Here is a 25,356-nt window from a genome sequence, read left to right as displayed (position 1 = left end):
CTGACTGGAAGAAGAAGAAGAAGAAGAACAACAACAACAGTCCCCCAACATAGATCCTTGTGGAACTCCAGATGTTATAACTGCAGATACAGAGAAGTATTTCACAATTTAACTAGTATTGCATACCAAACCACTGATACACATCTATCCAAATAATCAGGGGGTAAGTCATAAGCACTTCAACTTTACTGTCAGTATTTGGATTTTATTTAGACTGTATTATTAGTATTTCATCTGGAATAGTATTTTCACTTCATTTTGGAATATTCTGGGAAAAAAACCCTTCCAATATTATTTTCACAGTGTTATTTATGAAGTATTTTTTCAGTTACAGAAAAAAATGCCAGGCAGAGTTAAGTTAAAAATGTAAGTTATTATTTTAAAAGTTCAACTTTGAGTCAGTTAGTTGAAATTTTGACGAACCTCTGCCTGGCATGTTTTTTTTCAGTGGCAGAAACAAACGTATTTCATAGCCCTCGTATTCTTTTATGATAAAGAGTGTATGCGTGTTTCGGCGGTGCCTTGCGTATTTCCGAGGGAGCCTGAAAGCAACTGCAGTCAGTGGCCGCGGCGCTGTGAGCTGATCTTTGTGCGAACGAAGCAGCGCAGCAGTCGTAGTTAGCAACCGACAGCAAACACACTCGGAGACGGCGGCGGGACACCGATTTTGGGACTGAAAAATAACTCATCCGGCGATTACAAAGTGACTGGGACTGCCTTAAAATGGTAAGGTGACATTTTCGAGCTGGGCCGGGGGAGATTTTTTTCCTCCCAGCTTGCTAAGCGGAGAGCCAGCAGGCTAATGCTAGGCGGTTAGCGAACTGTTTTCCTGACTCATTATTGAGAAGCTCGAGGAGCTAGGCTGCCATTTTACACCAGGCTGTTAGTCTGTCCTGGCCTCTGCCTTTGACTGTGAGAAGACAGCCTTTATGTTGAATACAGTCCAAGTACCACACATGTGTGTAAGCGATTGATAAGTGTGGGTCACATAGAGGCTGTGTTTTGATTTGAAGCTGGTCCATCCATCGTTCGGGCAGCAGACGAAGCTACCAGGCTAATCGAGCCTCAGAGGCTAATGGGAGCTAGCAGTATTGCGTAGCAGCGCCTGACTCCATTCCGGGGAATAATCACAGCGAATATTTTCCAAATTAACAGACGCCGGGGATCATTATATTCAAAATATACCCAAGTATCCGTTGGGGGTAGGTTTTTTTCGAGCACAGCCCCGTGGACCGTGCGGTGCGGTTTGGTCATTCGAACAGGACACACTCCTGGAACAACTGGTGGAGCGGAGCAGCGATACGGTCGCTCATTTCCTGAGATATTAGGAGAAGCTCGGAGTCAGAGGTAGTGCTGACACTGAGCTGCCAGAGCGAAGCAGCTGTTGGAAAAGGTCTGTTTTCATACTAATCGAGATTCCTGGATATACGTCCTCACAGTTCTCCTTAATTTAAACAGTGCACTTATTTTAGACACTGATCATTAAAACGAGATATTAAGAGTCGATGGCAGTTGTACCGGATTCTAACTCTTTAGTTTAGTTCACTTATTATTGCTTCCCTTTTATGGAGTCCTAGAATTTGTCAGGATCCAGGACAATATACAGCACGAGTCTGAGTTACACCTCACTCCTTTGTGTTTCTGGAGTAATGGGAAATGTGTGCAGCGATTTATTCAACATAAAAATCTAAATAAGGCAAAATCCGAGTTTTTACAAGTCTAAGGAGTTTGAATCATGTTATCTGAGCACTTTTTTAAAAAGTCCTCCAGGCTTCAGACAGTCAGAGCTTTTCTTTGGATGTTTGTCTTTTGTTCTGGTCCGTCAACATGATCCCACAGTGCTTCAATGCCTCTGGAGGTCAGTCCACAACCGATAGTCGTCAAATGTCTGTTTTTCTATTCATATGTCTTTGTTACATGGACAGTGTGTGTGGACTCATTGCTTTCATGAGTAACTGTGGGATTGCACGGTGACTTGTAATCTAAACGTCTGTTTATAATTCTGTTTTAAGGTTTCGGAATAGACTCAAGTTATGGTGAAGTCTAAGTTTTAAACTTTGTTCCATAAATCTGCGTCTTCGGCAGTATGTAATTGTGAAATAATTGGCTCAGTTTGACTAAAATTGTGTAATCAGAATCACCTTATTACTTTGAGTTTGTCTTTATATTGATTTTAAAGCTGACCCCCCCCCACGCAGTTTTAAAATGCTGCGGTTCAGAGGAGTTTTAAAAGACAGATGTTTCTTCCCTGGGTTTATGGCCTGCTAGTTTTCTTTATCAGGCTTTTATTTTGAAGAATAGTGTTGATTATTGTATTTTGATGTACACTTGTCCTCATAAGTGAGGCGTCACCTAATCTTATTAAAAAAGAAAACGTATTATTAGACCAACAGGTGACAAAAGGCCTTTATTATAGTGGGCTAAAGACATTAAAGCTTTTTACCATCTTCAGAGTCTAAACACAAAAGGTGCCAAAGAGCAGTTATATTTCCACTTCTGTTGAACCTGTCACTGTCCTGCTGTTTTTACTGACCCTTTTGCTTAAAGCTGAAATGTGTCTGATAGTTCAGGTCATCTTGTTTCTAACGCTGTTTGTTCAGCACGTGCAGGTTCAACAAAACTTGATGGCCTGAGTTTAAAAATGACGTCGAGCACACTGATTGGCCGGCTCCTTGCAGCTGACTTCACCTGTGAATCAAACCTTTGCTTGATTTGCTTTTCATGCTGGTTTCAGCCGGTTTACCATGAAATGAAGTGTTTGAGGTACTGAAATAAGGAAATGTTTATTAGAGAAGGCGAAGAGTTTGTTTCACATTTGTGACTGTAGATCTGCATGAACTGTAAACCGGAGCAGGGCTCACTTTTATAAGAGCAGCCTGAAAAGTCTTGTTACATCGCTGAAGGTGGTGCTAAAGTTTAATTCTGTAAGTTTGTGTTGAATCTAAGAGCTATGGCCTCGCCTCTGCAAGTGCCTGACGACGACGTCAGCATTTATTCACTTGTGTCCTGCTCTGCCGTTTTGATGGCGGTGGGCTTTTTCTCTCTGATCCATCGGTCTCTCAGAGACGTGGGGTTTCAGAAGGGTTAAAATGAACGCAGACGTACATTAAAGAACAAGGTTTGACTTGAAACTGATCACAATCTAAACCTTTACAGGTGTTACCTGATCAGCAAGCTTGAACATGAAGAAAAGTGTTTTTCTTCCTCAGCTGTTCCCATCCACTGCTGTTTGTTTTAGTGACAAAGCTGTGGGATTGGAAAGGAAGATGAAATGAAATCTGCCCGTAAACAGACAGACGTCTTGTTTGGCTTCCGTCTGTGGCAGATTTACCTCCAAAACACACCAGGTGTGTGTCTTTGGTGTCATGACTGATGCAGTTTTGTTCCAGCTTTGTAATCATGTTCCAGGTGTTTCAGAAGAGCTTAGTCTGCTTGGGGTCTTTTATTTTGAAAATTGAGCTCATTCTCTCTGCTGATTCTGCGTCTGACTTCCTGTCCTCTTCCTCGACTCCGTGGAGCTCGACACAGATTCCTCAAAAGAAGCAATAAACTGGGCTCAGTTTTAAGCAACGTGAAGCCTCGGCTCTCTATTTCTAGCAGCATACAAGGGCGAGTGGAAAAGGTGCTAAACTACATTTATCTTAAAGCTTTAGTAGCTAATTAGTTTTTATTTATATTCGTCATCAAAATCTACTAATACGCTGTTTTGTAGATGGAGCCAGCTAAGAGTGTATGGTGTAATGGAAAAATGGTCCAGTGAAACATGTTCTGGAAATATGGAAAATGTAATGCTGCACACTGATGAATAACTTAACAAGTGCTGAATATTGATGCTGACCTTGACCTGCAGACCTGCTGTGCTGAGAGTGAACACACAGGAAGAACTCGGGGGCAGCATAAAGGGTGTAGTGTAGGTTTGTATAGTAACCACGATGAAATAGCTGCACACCCATCCTTCCTCACTTGCGTGGTTATTTGGTGGATTTGCCACAGGGCAAAACACAACAAAGAAAATGCTCGGTCATATTTTGAGCTCGGTCAGCCTCTTTATAGCTTGAAATAACCGCAAAATGCAGCCTGTGTGCCTTCCTCCTGACACGTTTATCGATGCCGTGGAGCTGTTTGTGGCACTTGGATATCCCTCGATCTGTGGCTTTCAGGCTTATGTTGCTTTTCCGTGTGTAGCATGATGGGAAATATGCATGTAAAGTGATTTATTTTTTCTTCTGGCTGCCCTCTGCTCCTCATGATGGGCTCCTTCACAACAGCTCACTGCCTCATGCTGAGTTCAGATGTCTCATCCATTCTCTGCTCAGCATGGACCCCTGAAATCTGCCTGTTAAAGATGACTTGTGATCTCTGTGGACATGACGCGGTCTGTAAACAGGACGGTGTCATTAGGAATACTTGGAAATGGCTAATAAAGAGATTTAAAGGTGGGAAAGGGAAACGTGTACTTATTTCTCATGTTTGGTTAAATTTACTGAACCTACTATTTGTTCACATTAATATCAGTGTTGGAAATCTACAGCATATAGTTTTACTTGACGTGAACATACACAGATATGAGTGTACCAGCCTGATATCAGTGTTTTTCTACATACTTCAAAGGATATTAATATAAAGTTTCATGAGCTCAAACTGAGAGGAGCTGACATAAGTGAACTGAGCATAGATTTAATAAAGGCCATAATCAGTCTGGTTAGGTTGGTGTCAGCGTAGAGGCTGATCCAGGGTGTGCATCAGTGCATAGAGCACAAAGGAACAAATGTTTCCGTTATTGGCTGATGTGCTGATTATTTCCTAAATTAGTCTGATTCATAATGTCTGTAAAATGTCCTTGATGATAATAATAACCAGAAGAGATGGAAATACCTTTTGTCTATAATAAACCTCACACTGCATCACTGACAGGAATCAGTGATAGTTTCTGTCCAGGTCTGCGACACAGTTCAGTCAGTGTCACCAAACTCTACATAGATCTGTATTGAGCGCACGCAAAAACGTTTGCAGGTGCAAGTGTTGTATTTTGAGCGAAGAAAAGTTGAATTTGAGTGAACAAAATTCATTCCTGCGTGCAAAAAATGTATTTCAGCGTTTGCTGTTTTACACACACACACACACACACACACCAACAGCCCCTCTCGCTCAGTTTTTGCATGTGCGCTCGCTCACAACGTGTTGCTCGCGCTCTCAACATTTCTGCTCGTGTGCGCTCAACTCTTTCTCTACACCGTTATGTTTGTGCCACAAAACCAGCCAATCACAGACTTGGATGCAAAAAAATCTGATTGGCTGTTCTGGTCTCCAATCAGCTCGAAATGACGAAATGCAATATCCCAGAATCCATTTGTCCGAAACTCAAACGAGGCAGTGGTGGAGAAACACAGAGGGGCGGAGTTTGAAATATTACTCTGTCTGGGTCACAAAATAAACTTTTAAGATATTTTCAGGAGAGAATGTTTCTGTGTAAACTTCTAATACCTGCTCCATTCATCAAGACATCACATATTTGCATAAGAGCTCTAACGTTTTCAGAGATGCCTGTTACCCACCAGCTGACCGGGTCACTCGGGTTAAACATATAAAAGGCTGAACTGACAAAAAATCACCGACTACATCAAAATAATTTTCTCCTCAAAATGCAACACTTGCAAACTTTTTTTTTACGTGCGCTCAGAATAGTGGCACAAAGGTTTTCCTGCCCCAGGTGGCCTCTGGGAGCTGAAGTTTTACCTTGTTTAACAAGCGGGTTATTAAACTTGCTTATGCTGACATGCTTATGTAAATTAAATCAAGGAATTTTCTTTGGGTGGTCCTCACTATCCACGCAAATAAATAAATCTGCTGTAATTTAAAAATAAAATTCACCACAGCAGTGGCTCATTTACTGTAAACATGAGGAATTCATTTTAGGAAACATGATTTAAAAGTATAGCTGTACATGTACATGTGTACCCTTGGTCACACGAGTTAAGATGATCCTGTTGTGTCATCTGGGACTCTGAGGGTTCGTCTGCTTGATGTTTGAGATCCTTGGATGTGAAGTTTTGTTTGCGTGCTCATCAGAAGCAGATTTATGTCACAGTGGCTCAGATGATTTTTAATGTTTGCTTCTGTTGGTAAAGCTCCCATGTGAACTCTAGGTGGTGTGTGAAGCGCGCTGGCGGGTGTTGGTGTGTTTGGCGGTGGTTTGTTTCCTGGTAGGGTAATAGGTTGTGGAGTCTGTCCCAGACACACTGATACTGGGCTAATCTGATTTACCGAGCACTGCGTGTTCCCTGCTCTTTCTTCCTGCTTCCTTACCGTTCAGCAAACCTCTCTCGCGCTCTGCTCGAGCTGAGAAACCAGAAACATGCAGGTGAGCTGTGAACCTCAGGAGTCGCTTTACCTGTCGGCCACACTGTGGGACAGGTGATCATCAGGCAGAGGTTGATATGAAAGCTCACGGAGGCTTTGAAGTTATTCTGCAGCAGCCGAGCAGGGTAAGAACTTACAGCAAATATTTCTGGACTTGACTCGACAGAGGCGTCATAAACCTGTTAACTCTTCAGTACAAAGTCTGTGAGACGCTGTTCACACTGACGTGTAACTAGAACTGAAGCCATAAGTGCTGTGGAGCGAGAGACTTTAGTTCTTGGTTTATTCTGATTGTGCTGCTGGTTTAAAGCATTTAACCGTTTGCAGTCGTCTCTGATAAGAAGTAACTGTAATCTTGACTTTGGGAGAAACTTTTTGGGCTGCGTCAGTTAAAATGACTTTCAACTGTCAAAGTAGTGAATGGTAATAAAGTGTATTTGTAATACACTTCTGACTTTGGAAATGCTCGTTTTAATGAACAGGACTGACATAGGATTTCAAAGCCAAGTTGTCTAAAAGTTCTAGAAACGGTGGACAGGAAAACAAACGGAGTAACCCAGACAGCTGTTTCACACTTCTTCACATCTGGCTCATTAAGCTCCATTTTGGAATGAATACCTTTGTGGAACAGATTTTCTGTCTCCTGGTTTAAAACTTTGAGTGACATGTTGTTCTTGACTTACCTGGTTACCTGGAGGTGCTGAAGTCCTGTCCTGTAAATCAGGACAGAAGAAGAAATGAAGTGAAACAAGTCTGCCTGTTTAAAAGTGGCAGAGATGGCTCTCTTTGAAGTCTGCTCTTTTCTTCATCGTTCCTGAATGAGCTCCGCCCAGTCCCCAGCACACTGTTAGCATTACCCAGAATGCTGTTCAGCAGGGCCATTTTAGAAATGCGTAGTTTGTGTTAGTAAGGGTTGCCATGATGCCATCTGATGACCCCTCTGGTGCACGAGCGCTCGCTGCAGTCTCCTAATGATGCGTGTTTCTTCTCAGGGAAAAACGTCCACCTCAGCCTTTTATTGGAGTAGAAGCAGCTGAAACAGGAAGCAGAGTAAACTGCAGCGCGCTCCAGCAACTGTGACGCCACTTTTGGTGCACACGGCTTATTAGCAAGGGGCGAAGCAAGCATAAACCACATTAACTTATTATTGTACATAAACCGTATGATTAGAGGCCTTAAGTGAGAAGAATATGGTAAATGCAGCACCTGTCAGTGTGCTCGTTAGCGTGCCTAGCGGCCAGTAGCATAATGTACTTAAACCGCTTGGGAAGCCACAGGTGGTGCTTCGGCGGTCTCCTGCATTGAGACCTTAAAGTCCAAAGAAGAGGAGCGGCGTTTTGTTGCTCCTCATCATGAAGCTTCTTCATAAACAGACGTGGACTCCTGTGGGCCTTGTTGCTGTCTGTGGTTCAGACTTATCTGGGTCAGCTGTCCGCTGACACGAGTCACGACCTCTGAGCTCCGCTGCCTTCCTGCTGCACACAGAGGCGTTGTTGATAACCGTGGGCTGGGATTCCCATTTCACAACAAGCGCTCTGCGAGCTTCCGTTTCCTGTTACTCGCCGTCACACGGCTGTGGGGCTGATTATAGGTCAGGCACTGGATACCTGCTGCTGTGGGAATCTGAAAGCTGATCACAGCGCCGCCGTGAAGGGCACCTTTCTCACCGCTGCAAGAACAGGAAATGGCGGAGACTGAGCGCTCTTACACTCTTACCTGCTGTGGTCCAATGAGTATTCACAGGTATTGTCTGCCCCAGTTGCCACGGCAACAGCTCAGGTAGGGGCTACCTTTTGCGTTTAAGCGAGGATCTGCTGAAGAGGAGCCAAAAGGTTACAAAGCTTGACTCAGTAAAAGAAAAAGAAACACGCGAGGCTGCTGTGAAGTGGACATCACACTCATTTCTATTTTTAGTGTTATACTAGAGCAGCTTTTCATGATTGACAGATCAAAATAACCCCTTGGGTACGTCCCCTGTCTGAAACAAGCTGAGCTGGAGCTGAGTGCTGTGTTTAGGATCTTCCTCAGTGGCGTCAGCGCTCATCTTCATCACACTGCTGTGTCTCAAGTGAGTGCAAAAGTGAGTTTTACTGTGATTCCAGTCAGAAAGACTGGGCCATATCATACCATTCACGGTAATACCGGTGTAATGTTGGGCAACGATAAGAAAATGAAATATGGCGATGGAGTATGGGTAAAACGCGCATGCGCAGTGCCTTTGTTTTCATACACACATGGCGGAAAAGCATGGCGGCGACGGAGAATGAGAAGAGCGAAAGCGGATTGTTAAATGAAACCAATGAACCAGAACTGGTTTGTAAAAATGCTGCAGCTTCACTGGTGTGGAACTGGTTTAGCTTTCGTCCGTCAGACACACAACAAAGCACTATTTATGGTAGCGCATGCTAGCGGGCCGTTGTTATTACCGTGTTTTTTGGAAAATACGGCGCACTTAAAATCATCCTTTGATTTTTCTGAAAGTCGACAGAGCCCCTTATAATCCCGTGTGCCTTATGTATGAACTCTGGTTGTGTTACTGACCTCGAAACGAGTTTATGTGCACGGCGCTCGAAAATCTGTCAGATGTTTCAGTACGACTTTGCTGAGCTACAAAGCCGCACCGCTTGATGGGTTGTCGGAGCGTTACGGCTATCGTAGGCGGAGCCTCGCGGAGTGATACGTACTGTGCTTCAACATAATATTACCGTATTGTGTGTGTATAAGCTCTTTTTAAGTTGTGTGGATATTATACATGGTTATGCTCAGGATATGTCGGCCAGTTTCCACTGGAAATGCCTTTTGGTTAAACTGTCAGACAGGAATTTGCGCTGTTACATTTTTATATAACTTTAATGCAGATAAAACAGCTGCTTGTTTAAGTGAAAACACACTGATGTTTGTTTTGCACTAATAAAGTTGTGGAGTTGTAAAGTATTTTGTCTGGTGTCAATTATATCGTCAGTTATATCGTTATCGCAAATTTTCAAATGTATATCGTGATAAATGTTCAGAATCAGAATCAGAAACTTTATTGTCATTGTCACAAGAACAATGAAATGAAGAATGGTCCCCGATCATTGCATCATCCCTAGCAATATCAAAATAAAAATAAAACAATAAAATTCAATAAATAAAATAGATAGAATACTTAAAATACTAATAAGATATAACAGTAAAACATTCACATACGTTCCCACACACATGCTTCAGACCGTGCATAGATTAACACAAGAGTGGCGTGATGGACATTTTTTTGTAGTATTCAGATGTGTTATTGCAGTTGGATAACAGCTGTGTTTGAGTCTATTAGTCCTTGCTCTGATTGCCCTGTACTGTCTGCCTGAGGGCAACAGTTCGAACAGGGAGTGGCCAGGATGTGAGGTGTCTTTTATGATGTTTTGGGCCTTTTTAAAACAGTGGGCGTTGTGTAGAACTTCCAGTGTGGGGAGAGGGCAGCCAGTGATCTTTTGGGCGGTGTTAATGATCCCTTGGAGTGCTTTCCTCTGAGCCCCTGTGCAGCTAGTGTACCAGATGCATATGCAGTAAGTTAGAACACTCTCAATGGTGGCTCTGTAGAAGGACACCAGCAGTCTCTGTGTGATGTTATTCCTCCTGAGAATTCTCAGGAAGTACAGTCTCTGTTGGGCCTTTTCCAGCAGCTCGGAGGTGTTCACACTCCAGGAAAGGTTCTCCTCTATATTGACTCCCAGGAAGCGGAAGCTTGCCACCCTTTCTACACAGTCCCCATTTATGAATAGTGGTTGGATCTCTGCCTTTTTCCTTCTGAAGTCTATTATGAGTTCTTTGGTTTTTGGTCATATCGCCCTGCTCTAGAAGCCAACACGAGTCGGTCATTTCTGCTGGAACTCTGCGTGTTATATCTGAGCAGTTGCCTGTTAGACGCTCACATAAGGTCTCAATCAAAGACCCATTTCCAGTGTTTCATTTTCTACGCCTTCAGAAGCAGAGCTGTAGCTGAGACGACCTGCAATCACCCAGACTGGTCGTTGGAAGGAAGTAAACAGACGATTTCGCGCGTGTCACGTCCTGAATATCTGGCCCTGATAGCCGTGAGTGGTCATGCCTGCTCCTGCTAAATATAGCAGCGCTTGCCTACACGAAGCAGCAGTTTGTGCCCGTCCACCCTCCTCTTCCTCCTCCAGTCACACAGCAGCAGCTTCAGTCTGTTTTCTCCCTCTTCATGTCTGTTCTCAAATAATCAGAATTATAAACATGGGCTAGCAGTGAGCCGTGTCTTTTTATGATTACCCATTCTCTTTTAAACATAACATTAAATGTTAACTCACAAGGTTCGTGCCGAGCAGCTTTTCTTTATTTCACTTCTGTGGTTTCCCCGCAGAGCTTCAAAAGTCCATCGAGCAATCTGTCATGTTTCCTAACCTTTTGTTCCTGGATGGTCAGCTAATGTTCATAAAAGTTAAACACTGTTTGTTTACTGTAGTTCGTGTAATTATACCAACTAATAGAGCTGTTTATACTAAAATAATGCTAATAACAGGTTTATTAGCCTCATGTGACTTAAACTTCATGAACTTGATGTTTGAGGACAGATTTTATTGTTTCAATCGGGACTTCAACACAAATGTGCTGGTTTAGTCTTTGTGTCCAGCTCTCAGCTGAAGGCCTCTGTAACTAAGAGCAGCCTCATCTACTCTGCCTTCTGTCCCACGATATCTTCTTTATAAGTTTGCTTTGGTCTCTGTTAGACCACGTCCTTACAAGTGATGGTTCAATCGCAGCTGCAAGGGCTGCAGCTGGTGAAAGACTGTTTCCTGACAGGATGATGGCAGTAAACACAGAACATATGCTCAAAAAGCTTATTAGCTTACATCCTGCTACCTGTGCACGTTTCCTAACATACATATTCTTCAGCTTGTGATTGTAAATCAAAACAAAGAGCCAGTAAGTCGAGTGGATTGTAGTTCAGACCTCTGGTTGCTTTGTTCCTAGTGTCTCGGTCTCTCTGTGGCTTCAGAGATGTTGATGCTGCAAACTGTGGCGTTGGTTTACCTCCTGCTCGTGTCCTGTCAGCAGGGATGAAATTACAGCTGTAGGTCTCTCTGTTATCCCTAATGATCCGGCCTCTGCGTGCTGCCGATGTTTACCCTCCTCGTGGTGCGATAGTCGTGACTCAGTCTTTCCCACAGGATGGGTTTTTAAACTCCTTCCTGAATCTAGGAACCTCATGGCTTCACGTCCCAAAGTTGGAAAGAAATTCACTACCTCGCACGAAGCATGATCCAACCCCAGCAACACCTTTCTTCTACTCGTATAATTAAGACAAGACTTTACAAGGTTTTTCCCCCTCATGAATGTGCCAGTCTGAATTTTTATCTGGTCTGTTTGCCAGTGTTTTTTTTCTTTTTTTCGATTATAAATTGCCTGTTGACTTCCCAGACTTTCAAAATATGATCTGAGTTGTCCAGTAGTACGCCAGTGGTTTGAAAAACTCCCAAACAGGCCTGTTTAATTGTTTTTAGCCCTTCAAGATGACAATTCAGTGTTTCTGATTAATTTAGAATCTCCCAGAATGCATTCCCATACTGCCAAAGCAAACACAGGTTATAAATGTAGGTCATTGTGTTTGTGTGTTTCTCCTAGCAACCAAAAAACCCTTATTGACTGTGGAGGTGGAGTTCGTGTACAGTGAGGCTGTGGTAAGGGAAACTAGGCAGGCGCTGTAGTGACTAATCTCATTAGCTGACTGACGCTGGGTCCGGTCAGCATTGTGTCTGCTGGCTCAGATCCAGGTGTCAACAAGGTAAATCCAGGTAACCTACCTGGCTAATCACCAGCAGGGCTGCTGCAGTGATTTTTCAGTGCCGTATGTTTGAAGGGAATCCTTTAAAACAGAAGTTTTGGTGAAGCTTTTATTTATTTTTAAGTCAAAGATTGTTAATCAGGTGGCTTTTTGTGTCTCTTCGTTTTCTTTGCAGGTCATCTGGTGAAGACTTCCGAAGCTTTTAGGTGGAGGAGTGGCAGACAGCGCCACCCAGGCGTGCAGAGTGGGACCCCTTCCCGTCTCACATAACCGACGACAGCTTCCCGAGGCCGCCACCATCGTCCCCAGATGGACTCCAGACTCTGAGAAAAGAGCGAGGCAGTTGGGACCGAAATCAAGCGAAGGAGAGGAGGCGCAGGGGGAGGAGCACACGCTCGCTGGAGCAGGAAAGGGAGGGCATTGGTAGGGAGCGGAGAGGACACTGGGCTCCACCACGATGTCGTCAAATAGGACCCAGAACCCACACGGACTGAAACAGATAGGCCTGGACCAGATATGGGACGACCTGCGGGCTGGCATCCAGCAGGTGTACACGCGGCAAAGCATGGCCAAGTCACGCTACATGGAACTCTACACGTATCCTGTGTGACTGCGGGTGCTGCTGAGTGTGTGTGATCATACAAACCAGCTTTATTAAGTGTGATAAACCAGTGTGTTACTGAGCAAGAGGCAGGAAGGGCATTTAGGAGCAGGCTCAATCAGTAAGCATTCGGAGTAGTACTCTGACACTGGCGTAACAGGATCTATCTAGAGGCAGTAAAGCTGGAGATTTCCGTAGGTGTGGAAGGATTATTCACGGTTGGCTTCAGCTGCTCCGGATTGGCTCTGGCCTGCTCAGATCTTAGGTCCTCTTTTGGCAGGACGCGGCAGTTGGCCGTCAGCTTGCAGTCGCTCGAGTTTGCTGCCGTGCTGGGCTGTGTTCGCCGCAAGTGTCCTGCGGTGGAGTCGGTCTCTGACTCCCTCCAACCCCCACCACCCTCTCCTCTTTCTTTAAAATACATATTTATTTGTTTTATTTACAGGAAATCCCCTGTACAAAGCCACAGGTGCAGTAACTGATGTTTAGCAATAATTGTGTTAAATCATCAGGTTTCTGTCTGCTCTGCATTATTGTGAATAAAGCGCCTTGAGGCAGCTGTTGTTGTGATTTGGCACTTTAAAAACAAAATGCAGATGAAAAATTGAATTACATCATTAACCAAAATCACCCTGATCAGGATTTTTGCTTCATTCAAGCAGCCATAGCTTCTGTTCTATTGCCTCTAATCATTAATGTGGCTGCCTTAAGAACTGCAATATCCCTTTAGTGCTAAAAGTTAACAACCTAACAGCAAATTTTCCGTGTGTGTTTGTTTCAGATGGTTAATCTCACTAGCGTGTTACTTCCTTTTCTCCGAAGCACAAACTTTTTTTCTAGTCGTTTGTTCCATTAATGAGTTTCACACACGGAGCAAACAGGAAGCAAACCTTTGATTCAGAGCAGTGTTTGTGTGGTTGAAGTTGTGTTTGAAAGAATTTCACTTTCTGCTGAAGACATTTGGCTCCATTGACTCTTTATTAGGCGCTCTGTTATCCAGACTTACAACGAACTGTAAGACTAAATAGAAAATAAGAAGATTTGGTTTATTTTTTCCACACGTTTAGAAAGAAGCCAAGAAACAAACCACAAACAAGGCAGACGCTGTACGAGTGCCTCCACGGCTGAGATAGCTGGCGTATATTCATAAGCCTGCAGTGATTTCATTTTCAGGGACGCTAAAGGGAAGAACATGGAGATTTCTTAATCTCCTGCCATAAATAGAAAAACCATCAACATGTCTTCAGTGGTAATCTCGTGGCATCGCTGCTTCAACTGTCTCTGCTTTAGCTCTTCTGACGTCCTCACACAGGTTTTGGTTTCTAAAGGCAAACAGATGCTGAGAGTTACGAGTCCAGTGATCAGACGTTGGCGTTCGTTACGATGCGCCGCGTTCAGTGACAGACTGAAACCTCCGACAGCCATGTTTGGAGGTTTGGTGACTCTCATACAAACACATCAGCACAGGGAACATGTGGGATGAAGGTCACGTTGTTCTCAGTAGAAGTTCATGTTTAACAATAAACGCCCTGGTGGGCGGGGCCAAACAGACCTTCAGGGAAAGAATATCTGAGCTTGACAACAAGGTTAGTCTTTGATATGCTGCTGCAGAGTTTGGATTACTCACCGACCCTGAGCTTGATGTTCACACTGTAATCTTCCCTCCAACCTTTGAGTAGGTTTTAAAAATTGGTTTCAAAAAGCTTTATAAAGTTTGTCTGTGCAAAAGAAAAGGTTTAAGTCCATAAAATGCGTCTGCAGGGGACGTGAGCGTAAAGTCTGAAGAGCTGATTATCCCCTCGTGCACCTTTCCTGCTAAAGGTTGCACATTTCCCTGAAGTATGAAATAAAGTCCACTCGGCCGTGGAAGCTCGACGCTGCGGTCGTGTCCCTGCAGACGGCCCAGGTTTAAACTGGGCTCTGTGCACATGTGCTGTGATTTCATGCAGAAAAGAGAGAGCGACAGCCGAGGACATTCCTCACATACTTGCTCTTGATGTTACAAGCAGCCAGATGTGAGGAATGCAGCGGTTACCCTGATGTGACGTCCGCACCTTAACCCTTCGATCAGACATGTATATAACTATTGCACCAGCGTCCACCAGTCCAGCCAGGGCCGGGGTTCCGTGCCTCCAGCAAAGCCCTCCAAAAAGTCCACCACTCCAGGCGGGGCTCAGTTCGTAGGCCTGGAGCTCTACAAGCGGCTCAAGGAGTTCCTGAAGAACTACCTGACGAGCCTACTCAAGGTGAGTCCATGGTTACCAGTCGCAGCCTCACCGAGTGCACCACGGACACCTTTCAACTCCTCCTCCCTTTGCTTTCCGCGTTATCGTCCGCAGGATGGCGAGGATCTGATGGACGAGTGCGTGTTGAAGTTTTACACCCAGCAGTGGGAGGACTACCGTTTCTCCAGTAAGGTCCTTAACGGGATCTGCGCCTACCTCAACCGCCACTGGGTCAGACGAGAGTGTGACGAGGGACGCAAGGGCATCTACGAGATATACTCGGTAAGTCTGACAGTTCCTTTCTGTTTGAATGCACAGAGTTAAAAATGCAGTTCCAGCAGGACGAAGTTAAATACGTCACCTGTCCCCAAACAGCAGTTACACAAAAGCTTTACCTGACAGGTTGCAGTAGGAGCAGATTCATAGCAAACACTGTTTTATTAAACTTGTGGTTCTCCTTTACTCTGCCTCCTCTCAGCTGGCACTCGTGACCTGGAGGGAGTGTTTATTCCGACCCCTCAACAAACAGGTGTGCAGTTTTCCTTCTTAAAGAAACAGCGCAGTGATTAAAATGCTGAATTCTGCATGTTTACTGAAGCGAACCTCTCTCCCTGTCAGGTAACAAACGCCGTTCTGAAGCTGATAGAGAGAGAGAGGAACGGTGAGACCATCAACACCCGGCTCATCAGTGGTGTTGTCCAGTCTTATGGTAGGTCCTCGAGTGCAACAGGGGAGTAACCAAACACAAGCAATGATCACACAGACTGAGAGCTGTGCATAACTTTCAGGCTGATGTGAAATTCTACTTGGTTTGGTGGGAGCTGTGAACGGAGGCTGTGGAGACTCACAAGCAGCTACTCTGAGCATGTGTTGGGTTTAACATGAAAAGCTGTCGGTGATCAGAGCAGCAGACTGTCTGCAGTGTCTTCACCTGTCTCACTTATATAAATAAATGACATCTGCCCATGCTGGAGTCTGCACACGTGTTCACAGGAGCTCAAATCTGACTACCGTATTTTCACGACCATAAGGCGCACTGTGCTAAAAGGCGCAGTCTCAGTTATGTGTGCCCTTACTGTATTTAACACACACATAAGGCGCACTGGACCATAGGGCGCATACAAGTACCGTATGCGTATTTAAAAATAAAGCGGGAGCAAACCTGAGTTCGGTACCTTACTCACATTTTTATTACCAGTAATCGTCATCATCAACAACACACAAGCATACAAGTGTGCATATTTAACAATAAAGCAGGAGCAAAACAAAGTTTGGTACTCACATTTTTATCATCAATCAAATCCATCGAAGTCCTCATCCTCTGTGTCTGAATTGAACAGCTGCGCTAAATCTCCATCAAACATGCCAGGTTCACTTTCTTCACTGTCAGAGTCACTTTCCGTGCCGTGCGGCTCCTCGGAAATGATGCCGGCTTTTGCGAAAGCTCGAACAACAGTGCCAGCAGACATGTTAGCCCAAGCATCTACAATCCATTCGCAAATTGTGGCGTAACTCGCCCGGCGCTGCCTTCCACTCTTAGTGAAACTGTGGTCTCCATCGGTCATCCATCGCTCCCAGGCCGCTCGCAGCCTTACTTTGAACGGGCGGTTCACACCGATGTCCAGCGGTTGGAGTTCCTTTGTCAGGCCTCCCGGAATGACAGCAAGCTCACAGTTCCTTTGTTTCATTAGTTTTTTCACATCGGCTGTGAGATGGGCACGCATAGAGTCACAGATTAAGAGCGATGGTGACGCGTGGAAAAAACCACCTGGTCTCCTTACATACACCTCCCTCAGCCACTCTTTCATCATTTCCTCATCCATCCAGCCCTTTTCATTTGCCTTAATGATGATTCCTGCTGGAAACTTCTCTTTAGGCAAAGTCTTTCTCTTAAAAATCACCATAGGCGGCAGTTTCTGTCCATTAGCATGGCAGTCAAGCACAACAGTAAAAGAAGACTTTTCGTGCCCTGTTGTGCGTATCGCTACCGTGCTGGTCCCCTTCTTCTCCACAGTGTGACTCACCGGGATGTCAAAAGTGAGCGGGACCTCGTCCATGTTTGTGATGTGGCTGGGCTGGATGTTTTTGTCGCCGATGTGTTTGCTGCAGTAGGAGCGGAAGATGGCCAGCTTTTCCTTATAATCCGCTGGAAGTTGCTGCGCTACCGTAGTCCTGGTCCGGATGGAAAAATGGCACCGTTTCATAAAAAGTGAAAGTGAAACTGCTTTTAGCCGAATGGTGACCGTCGAAACGCTTCTCCCGCTCGTTCTTTGCTCGATGATCCACCGCTCGAGTCTTTCCTCCAACTCGGGCCACCTCGCCTTATGTCCGCGGAAACTCAGCTGCGTTTTCTTGACCTGCCGGAGCTTGTTTTCCAGCTTCCTCCATTTGCGAACCATCGATTCGTTAATCTTAAATTCTCTCGCCGCTGCTCGATTTCCATGTTCCTCCGCGTAGCTGATGGCCTTCAGTTTAAACTGTGCTTCATAAGCGTGTCTCGTTGCCATTTTCAGGGTTGCGCCCACACTTCACCCTTTAGCGTTCTCATGGTGTTCTCTACTACGTCCTCCTTACAACACACAGGGCGCACTGCGCTATAGGGCGCGCCGTACTTTTTGAAGAAAATCTAAGACTTTTAAGTGCGCCTTATGGTCGTGAAAATACGGTAATTAAACCCAGCTGGAGATTTTTCTGACTGACTTTTGTGCAGCTGTTGAATGATTTGAATGATTTCAGAGTTATTAGCCTAAGGTCACACGTACATTATGTTTAAGATTTAACATGAAGATGCCTGCTCACAGCTGGGCGATGCTAACCACAGCAGCACAGGGCTGAATGAAGCTGGTTGCTCACTGTGACACGTGGTGCTGTCTGCGAGCACATATTACATTATTGTTGTTTTAAATGAAAGGATCGTTTCAGACTAAATTAGATGTGTAGACACTTTTGTTTTGTATTAACAGGATGTGGATGCTTTCATTAATCCCACCTCTGTCCTCCTGCAGTCGAGCTGGGCCTGAACGAGGAGGACGCCTTCGCCAAAGGCCCCACGCTGTCCGTGTACAAAGAGTACTTTGAATGTCAGTTCCTCACTGACACAGAACGTTTCTACACGCGTGAGAGCACAGAGTTCCTGCAGCAGAACCCCGTCACAGAGTACATGAAGAAGGTAGGCGCTGTGCTGTCCAGCTGCAAACAGCTGTGGGCGAACGAGCAGAGACACGTGGAGCTTTTAGCGCCGAGTCGTGACCAGAGTCCGTCTGCTTCCTCTGTGTGCGTTTCCTCAGGCGGAGGCCCGTCTCCTGGAGGAGCAGCGGCGTGTGCAGGTTTACCTCCATGAATCCACCCAGGACGAACTGGCCCGAAAGTGTGAGCAAGTCCTGATCGAGAAGCACCTGGAGATCTTCCACACAGAGTTTCAGAACCTGCTGGACGCTGACAAGAACGAAGGTAACCGTGTCCTTTCCCTGCTGGATGGGAGAGACGGCACCGTGACGCTGACAGGGAAATATTTTTGCAGCTCTGATCCCCTCTGGTGTGTGTGTGTGTGTGTGTGTGTGTGTGCGCGTGTGTGTGTGTGTGCGTGTGCGTGCGTGTGTGTGTGTGCGCGCGCTGCATTCCACACACACTCCAAACATCGATCTTTTCCTGGATAACTGAAAGCTTTTGTCTCCAGTAACGATGACCTGGTGTTTCACAGATGCAGCTTTCTCTCTGTGTGTTTCAGACCTGGGCCGGATGTACAACCTGGTGTCGCGGATCACAGACGGTCTGGGTGAGCTCAAGAAGCTTCTAGAGACCCACATCCACAACCAGGGCCTGGCCGCCATTGAGAAGTGCGGCGAGGCAGCGCTCAACGTACGCAGGACTTTTTTTTTTCACCTCAGTGTTTCTCACTAGTTTAATGTAAGGAGTCGACTGAAGGAGAGGAGGCTCTGAAGCTTCGTTTGTCTGTCAGGTAGCAGTGAGATGATAAACGTGTGGCCTGTTAGTCAAACACACGGAGACCAAATGAGTTTGTTGGAGTTTTTAAAGCAGATTGATGGAGAGAGTGGGCGGATCCCTGAGCTCCACAGCAGATGTACTAACAGGACAATCACACGTTAGCATTTATGTTAAAAATGGCTCACAGGCTCTGACCTGTGTGTGTGTGTGTGCGTGTGTGTGTGTGTGCGTGTGTGTGTGTGTGCGTGTGTGTGTGTGTGCGTGTGCGTGTGTGTGCGTGCGTTTGTTTCCAGGACCCCAAAGTGTACGTGCAGACCACCCTGGACGTCCATAAGAAGTACAACGCTTTGGTCATGTCTGCCTTCAACAACGACGCCGGCTTCGTGGCCGCACTCGACAAGGTCAGTAACCACAGACTGTAGATAACAGATGGCAGCAGACAGTGTGATGTCATCCACTGGATTCCTACAGGCAGGTGAAATTTTAGACTCGTGGATTTGTCTCCTTTTGAAGGCGTGTGGTCGGTTCATCAACAACAACGCCGTCACCAGGATGGCTCAGTCGTCCAGCAAGTCTCCCGAGCTGCTGGCCAGATACTGCGACTCTTTACTGAAGAAGAGGTGGGTGATGTGCACAATGCATGTGAGCCGCGCAGCTCAGCATGTCGTGTAGTTTCCCTGGACTCCTTCTGAGGCTTCTGCCGTTGTCTTTTATATAAAGTCAAACGTGCTGTCGCCAGCTCTTACTTTCTTCTTCCTCTGTGACCTGTTTCAAACAGAGTCAACACTTTCAGTCCTAAAAGTGAAACATTGAACGAATGATGAAAAGCTCTGTGACAAACAGAAGTGCGCCACGAGGGGTTTGTTTGGGCAGCTGTTGTTTCCTGATCAGTGGATGCTGTTCCACTGTGGGACTCTCCCCAGCAGGACTGCGCTCTCTGTGGGTTCAGTAACTCTGAGTGGCGTCTGCATGGCGTCTGCATCCTGACTGCTTTGTTAAACTCAGGACAAAAACAAAGACGCTTTTCAAAGCGCGGCGAGGTGGACGAAGCTGCTTAAAAGCAGCTGAGGAGTGTGAGAGTGATGCAGCTGAGCAGACAGTGTTTACTTCATCCACACAGGGATGGTTTAGCTTTGCTTCAGAGGCTGAACAATAGTATAGCATCTGCCTGTCTGTAATTTAACCTCCAAATGAGATTTAAAACAACATTTTGTTTGTTTTTGTTTCCTTTTCAGCTCCAAAAACCCAGAGGAGGCTGAACTGGAGGACACTCTGAACCAAGTGGTGAGATGCTGTGACCCGAGCTTCTCTGTAAGGTGATGTCTTAGTTTTGCAGTGAAACCAAAGACTCCACGCTGTTTCCTCTCTTAGATGGTTGTGTTCAAGTACATCGAGGACAAAGACGTTTTCCAGAAGTTTTACGCCAAGATGCTGGCCAAACGTCTGGTCCACCAGAACAGCGCCAGCGACGACGCCGAGGCCAGCATGATCTCCAAACTCAAGGTCGGAATCACATGCGTGTGCACTCGTTACACACTCCAGGCAGCGTGTGTGTGTGTGGGTGTGGGGCGTCTGCAGGGTTGTTTTGACTTCTTCTCTTCCTCCTGCAGCAAGCGTGCGGCTTTGAGTACACGTCCAAACTGCAGCGAATGTTCCAGGACATCGGAGTCAGTAAGGACCTGAACGAGCAGTTCAAGAAGCACCTGACCAACTCTGAGCCGCTGGACTGTAAGTGCGCACACACACACACAGCTGTCTAAATCAAATACACATTCAAAATAAAGTCTCACATGTATGTGAAGATGGACGCAGTTTCATTGTGTTTGTGTCACAGTGGACTTCAGCATCCAGGTTCTGAGCTCCGGCTCTTGGCCTTTCCAGCAGTCCTGCACCTTCGCTCTGCCCTCAGAGGTAATCCAGCACGCTTTAAAATTCATTTTTCTAATTTCATTCTTGCTGATTTCAGAGATAAAACTCTGACTTCTGAAGATCAAAGTCGTGATTTGATAAAGAAACCTCTCCCCCCTGCAGGCGCTTCCACCTTTTCCAGGTACGATTGGAAAAGGATTCCCACATTTCATCTCACAGGATCAATAAGTCATAAAAACATGATCAAGCAGTGCTGCTGGTAATGAAAACGAGCTGCTAGCTCGACTGCTTTAATGGTGTGACATGAAGGAGGAGGAGGAGGTGTTTTCATAATGTTGCTTATGAGTTATTGATCCCAGGAGTTCAAAGACATGAATGTCTTTTCCAACCAAACCTTGAAAAGTGAAGCGATATTGCTCCTCAACTTAAAGTTTTCCCCTCATGAATGTTTCGTGTCTGGTAAATTTAACACGTCGTAGGTTTTGTCATCCGGCAGCATCTGAAACGTACATCTTTGAAGCTCTAGTTCAGTATTTAACTAAATCTCTCCTGTAAAAACAAGGACAGTTTGATTTCCTCATTAAACATTTAAAGCTCAGTGTGGACGTTTGAGTGGTGACACATCAGCAACACTTTGTTCTTACTTTTTAAACGCCTTCAGCTGAAGGACGTGTGGATGGAGGGTTTAAATCATATGCCTGGTATTTGTTTTCCTGCTTTATAAGCTGCGCTAAGAAAACGACTGCTGCCAGAAGGTGCCAAGAAATAAAAACCTAATATGATGAGAGACGTGCAGACAGACGACTGTGGAAGTGGGTCACAGCTTTGTGCCGTGACAAATGGTGTTAATAAGAAGATCCCTTACAGGTCCGCAGACCTCAGGTTGAGTACCGTGGCTCTGACCCTCTGCCTCTCCTCCTGCACAGCTGGAGCGGAGCTATCAGCGCTTCACGGCGTTCTACGCCAGCAGGCACAGCGGCAGGAAGCTGACCTGGCTGTATCACCTGTCCAAAGGAGAGCTGGTCACCAACTGCTTCAAGAACAGGTACGCGTGCAGTCTGTGAGCGCACAGGTAGGGGGCGCTGTGGCGCCACAGCTCTGGTGATCAGCCATGAAAGTTACATCAAATATATTTGAGATTCTTGCGCGGCGAGTTTGTTGCAGTAAATGTATTTTTGTGTCTTACCGAGTTTCTATTTCACACTGGAGTGAATGAAACACCACTTTAGGGACTATTTTCAGAGGCGGATTAATACACACGTGGACTGTAGTGAGTATTTGGTGCCTCTGAAAGGTTTTAAGGCATTTGTGACACAGAGGAGCAGAATCTGAGGCTCGTGCTGAATTCTTCTTTTGTGGTGACTCTCAGGCTGGTAGCAGACCTGCAGAGCTCTGAGCGCACCGTCGTGAGGTACGTGTGGCGGCCGCGAGGAGCCGAGCCCACGCCGCTCCTTACTGTTGCTGTGCTTGTTGACAGGTACACGCTGCAGGCCTCCACCTTCCAGATGGCCATCCTGCTGCAGTACAACACGGAGGACAGCTACACGGTGCAGCAGCTCACTGACAGCACACAGATCAAAACTGTAAGCGCACAAACACCGCCGCCTTCCTTCGTGCTGCTCTGTCGCCGCGGAGCAGGCGTCTCTGACCCCTCTGCTCTGTTTTCAGGACATTTTGGTTCAAGTTCTTCAGATTCTGTTAAAATCGAAGCTGCTGGTGAGTCACGCTTTCTGTCCGGAGGTGAAATCCTCACGTGTGGCTGGTCTTTAGTTTCCATAGAAACGCTTTAGTAATGGCAGACCTGATGCTGAATCCAAACTTTGTGTCCGTCAGGTTTTGGAGGACGAGAACGCCAACGTGGACGAGGTGGAGTTCAAGTCCGACACGGTCATCAAACTCTTCCTTGGATATAAGAAGTGAGACACGCTCCACCTTAAATCCACCTTAAATAAAAGTGTGCCTGTGATGTAGGAGGATGCTGAAGCTTGTTGCTCTTGTTTGCTGCGCAGTAAGAAGCTGAGGGTGAACATCAACGTGCCGATGAAGACGGAGCAGAAACAGGAGCAGGAGACGACTCACAAGAACATCGAGGAGGATCGAAAGCTCCTCATCCAGGTGCAGCTCCCACTCCACTCCACTCCACCCTCTGGTTTTTTTCAGCATGTTTTAAACGTGATGCAAACACTGAGCTTTTCCTCCGTCTCCAGCAGAGCTGTATGAGGGCATGAAGGGACATAAAGTGGTTCAGTGCAGCTTCTGCTCCCCTAAAAGTCACAGACCCACAAACATAAGAGCATGAACACAGACAGAAACGCACAACAAGAATCTCAGAGTTCATCAGGAGCAAACGAGGAAACGTTTGTTTGAATGTGTGACAGAAGCAAAAACCTCTAATCCAAACAAATCAGTTTGCTAAAGATTCTTATCTGCGTTAAAGTAACGGTGTGTATGATCCCAGCTACGAGCTGTCTGAAACTGTAGAACAGTGACTGTTAAAATATTTTCTGATCAGATTCAAACACACAAAACCAGACGGTCGACCCTGTGAAGGCGGGAAAACTGGAGACGTGTGCCGCTGCTCTTCAGACGGCTGCTGTAGTCACTCTGTAAATGTAAAAAATGGGGGATCTGCTGCTAAAACCTAAAAATATTTCCCATGTTGTAAACATGTAAAAGGCGCCGTCGCTGGGCATGAATCAGTTTGACTCTCCGAGGCTCCATGCATGGAGCCAGCTGTCAGATTTGCCCTCCTGCTCTCACACGGCGCTCCTGTGTCCCCTGCAGGCTGCCATAGTGAGGATCATGAAGATGAGGAAGGTCCTGAAGCACCAGCAGCTCCTGGCTGAGGTCCTGAACCAGCTGTCATCCCGGTTCAAACCCCGAGTCCCCGTCATCAAGGTACGCACACCTGTGTGTGTGTGTGTGTGTGTGTGTGTGTGTGTGTGTGTGTGTGTGTGTGTGTGTGGCTCAGAGTGTGACGAGTGTTTTTTCTCCCCCGTGGACAGAAATGCATCGACATCCTGATCGAGAAGGAGTACCTGGAGCGAGTGGACGGCGAGAAGGACACGTACAGCTACCTGGCCTGAGCGCCACCCGCCCTCCCCCCTCCCACCTGCCCGCCTGTCGCCGCCGGCTCTCCTTAGTTTAATTTTAATTTGTTATCTTTTTTGTTTTTTATTTTTTATTTTATGTCTGAGTAATAAAGTGTGGATCCCTCTGAGCGTGACCACCCTGATGATGACCGCCACCAAACCCGAGGGGGGGAGGGGCAGCTCGCTCCTCTCGCCTCAAGAGATGAAGGAACGAAAACGCCCCTCCTGTCGGAACCGGGAAACCCCTTCTTCACGCTCGCCCGTCCCCGCCTCATCGTGCGACTCGAACGCTCACTTCCTTGTTGTCATACTGTAAAAAAACAACCACAGACTGAGAGGAATAAACAAGCCCCGCCCCCCAATCACCACCCCATCCCCTTTACATAAGCGTGATGAAATAGCCTACAGCCAATCAGAGGAGAGCCGCATCCAAAGGTTTCTGCATGCTACTGCCTACCTGCGCCACAGCGACCACGAAAAAGATTCTCACGTAAGCATAAAGAGCGGAGTCGCCCGGGCCGCTGCTGCCGCACGCCCACCAGGTCGACGCCGGTCCTGTAACTTAAAGTCCGCCACTGCATCGGAGGAGGAGGAGCCGCTGAGGTCGCGTCAGAGCGAGGTCGGTGGGTTCGAGCAGGAGTCTCTGTACCGAACGGTGGACATTTGTATAGTGTGGTTCATTTTCTAAATGTGTGATGAATAAAAACAAGGAAAGATTTCTCTAATGCCCGCCTCCCCCGACACTCTGTTCACCCGTGTTTAAAGGGCTGGTACACCCTGAAATCAGTCACATGCTTCTGCTCTGGGTCAGAGGTCACAGGTCCTCAGTCACTGCACAGATAGGCTCGGGTTAATGGTGGACGGACAGGTGAGGGTCAGCTGATGAGCTCATATTGGGTTTTATTTAAATGTTTGTCTCTGATGTCCTCTTCAGCTCTCGATGTTGGAGCAGAAGCTCGCCGGCGTCTCGCTGTTTTATGGTTCACGTGTTGCTCAGAGTTTAGCTCCGCTGCTGCCACGTTCAAGCAGGTCGGAGCTGCAGCCCACCAGCTGCTGGAATATTTTTGTACTCGGAGAGACATGGTTCAGTAATGTTTGAGTTTACTCACTGCTGCTTTATAACAACTGAAAAATGTAACGAGCACTTTGACCACAGGGAGGCAGCGACCCTCCTCTCGAGCTTTGAGCTCCATGTTTCATCTCAGTGCATCATTTCTGTTTAAAACAGTTTGTTCGAGTCAGCACGTCGTTCAGTTTGAGTTTCAGTGCAGTCGGATATATTTAATATTTTGATTTAAAAACCTTAAAATGTCTGTTTTAAATAATAAATTCATAATAAAATACTCTGGCATGATGTAATTATTTAAATTCTTAAAATAAATATTTTTAAAGCTGTTGGATAAAACTGGTTTTAATTAATCACCCCGAGGATCTGCAGGCTGGGTGACACACGGGTCTGCAGACGCACACTTGCACTCATGTCGG

The 25,356-nt window shown here is 46.1% G+C and overlaps 1 protein-coding gene across 2 annotated transcripts; it reads left to right on the top strand.

The window, feature by feature from the left end:
- Positions 1-522: 522 nt before the first annotated feature.
- LOC113029646 (cullin-1) lies at positions 523-24,596 on the top strand. 2 transcript variants are annotated; one of them, XM_026180630.2, is made up of 22 exons: positions 523-726; positions 12,318-12,739; positions 14,812-14,986; positions 15,080-15,247; positions 15,444-15,494; positions 15,584-15,674; positions 17,971-18,134; positions 18,253-18,415; positions 18,693-18,823; positions 19,204-19,311; positions 19,424-19,530; positions 20,146-20,194; positions 20,282-20,413; positions 20,521-20,638; positions 20,745-20,821; positions 21,706-21,824; positions 22,257-22,362; positions 22,448-22,495; positions 22,613-22,695; positions 22,789-22,894; positions 23,564-23,677; positions 23,785-24,596. In XM_026180630.2, the coding sequence occupies exons 2-22, from the start codon at positions 12,600-12,602 to the stop codon at positions 23,863-23,865; spliced, it is 2,331 nt and encodes a 776-aa protein (XP_026036415.1). In that variant the 5' UTR covers positions 523-726; positions 12,318-12,599; the 3' UTR covers positions 23,866-24,596. The 2 variants fall into 2 exon arrangements, with proteins under 2 accessions (XP_026036415.1, XP_080162370.1); XM_080306244.1 differs by having other exon boundaries at positions 19,382-19,530.
- The last annotated feature ends 760 nt before the right edge of the window (positions 24,597-25,356 follow it).

Source organism: Astatotilapia calliptera, chromosome 9, assembly GCF_964374335.1.
Source record: "Astatotilapia calliptera chromosome 9, fAstCal68.1, whole genome shotgun sequence".
Classification (NCBI taxonomy): domain Eukaryota; kingdom Metazoa; phylum Chordata; class Actinopteri; order Cichliformes; family Cichlidae; genus Astatotilapia; species Astatotilapia calliptera.
Note: the sequence above shows the minus strand (reverse complement) of the source record. Positions and strands in the feature narration are given on the sequence as shown.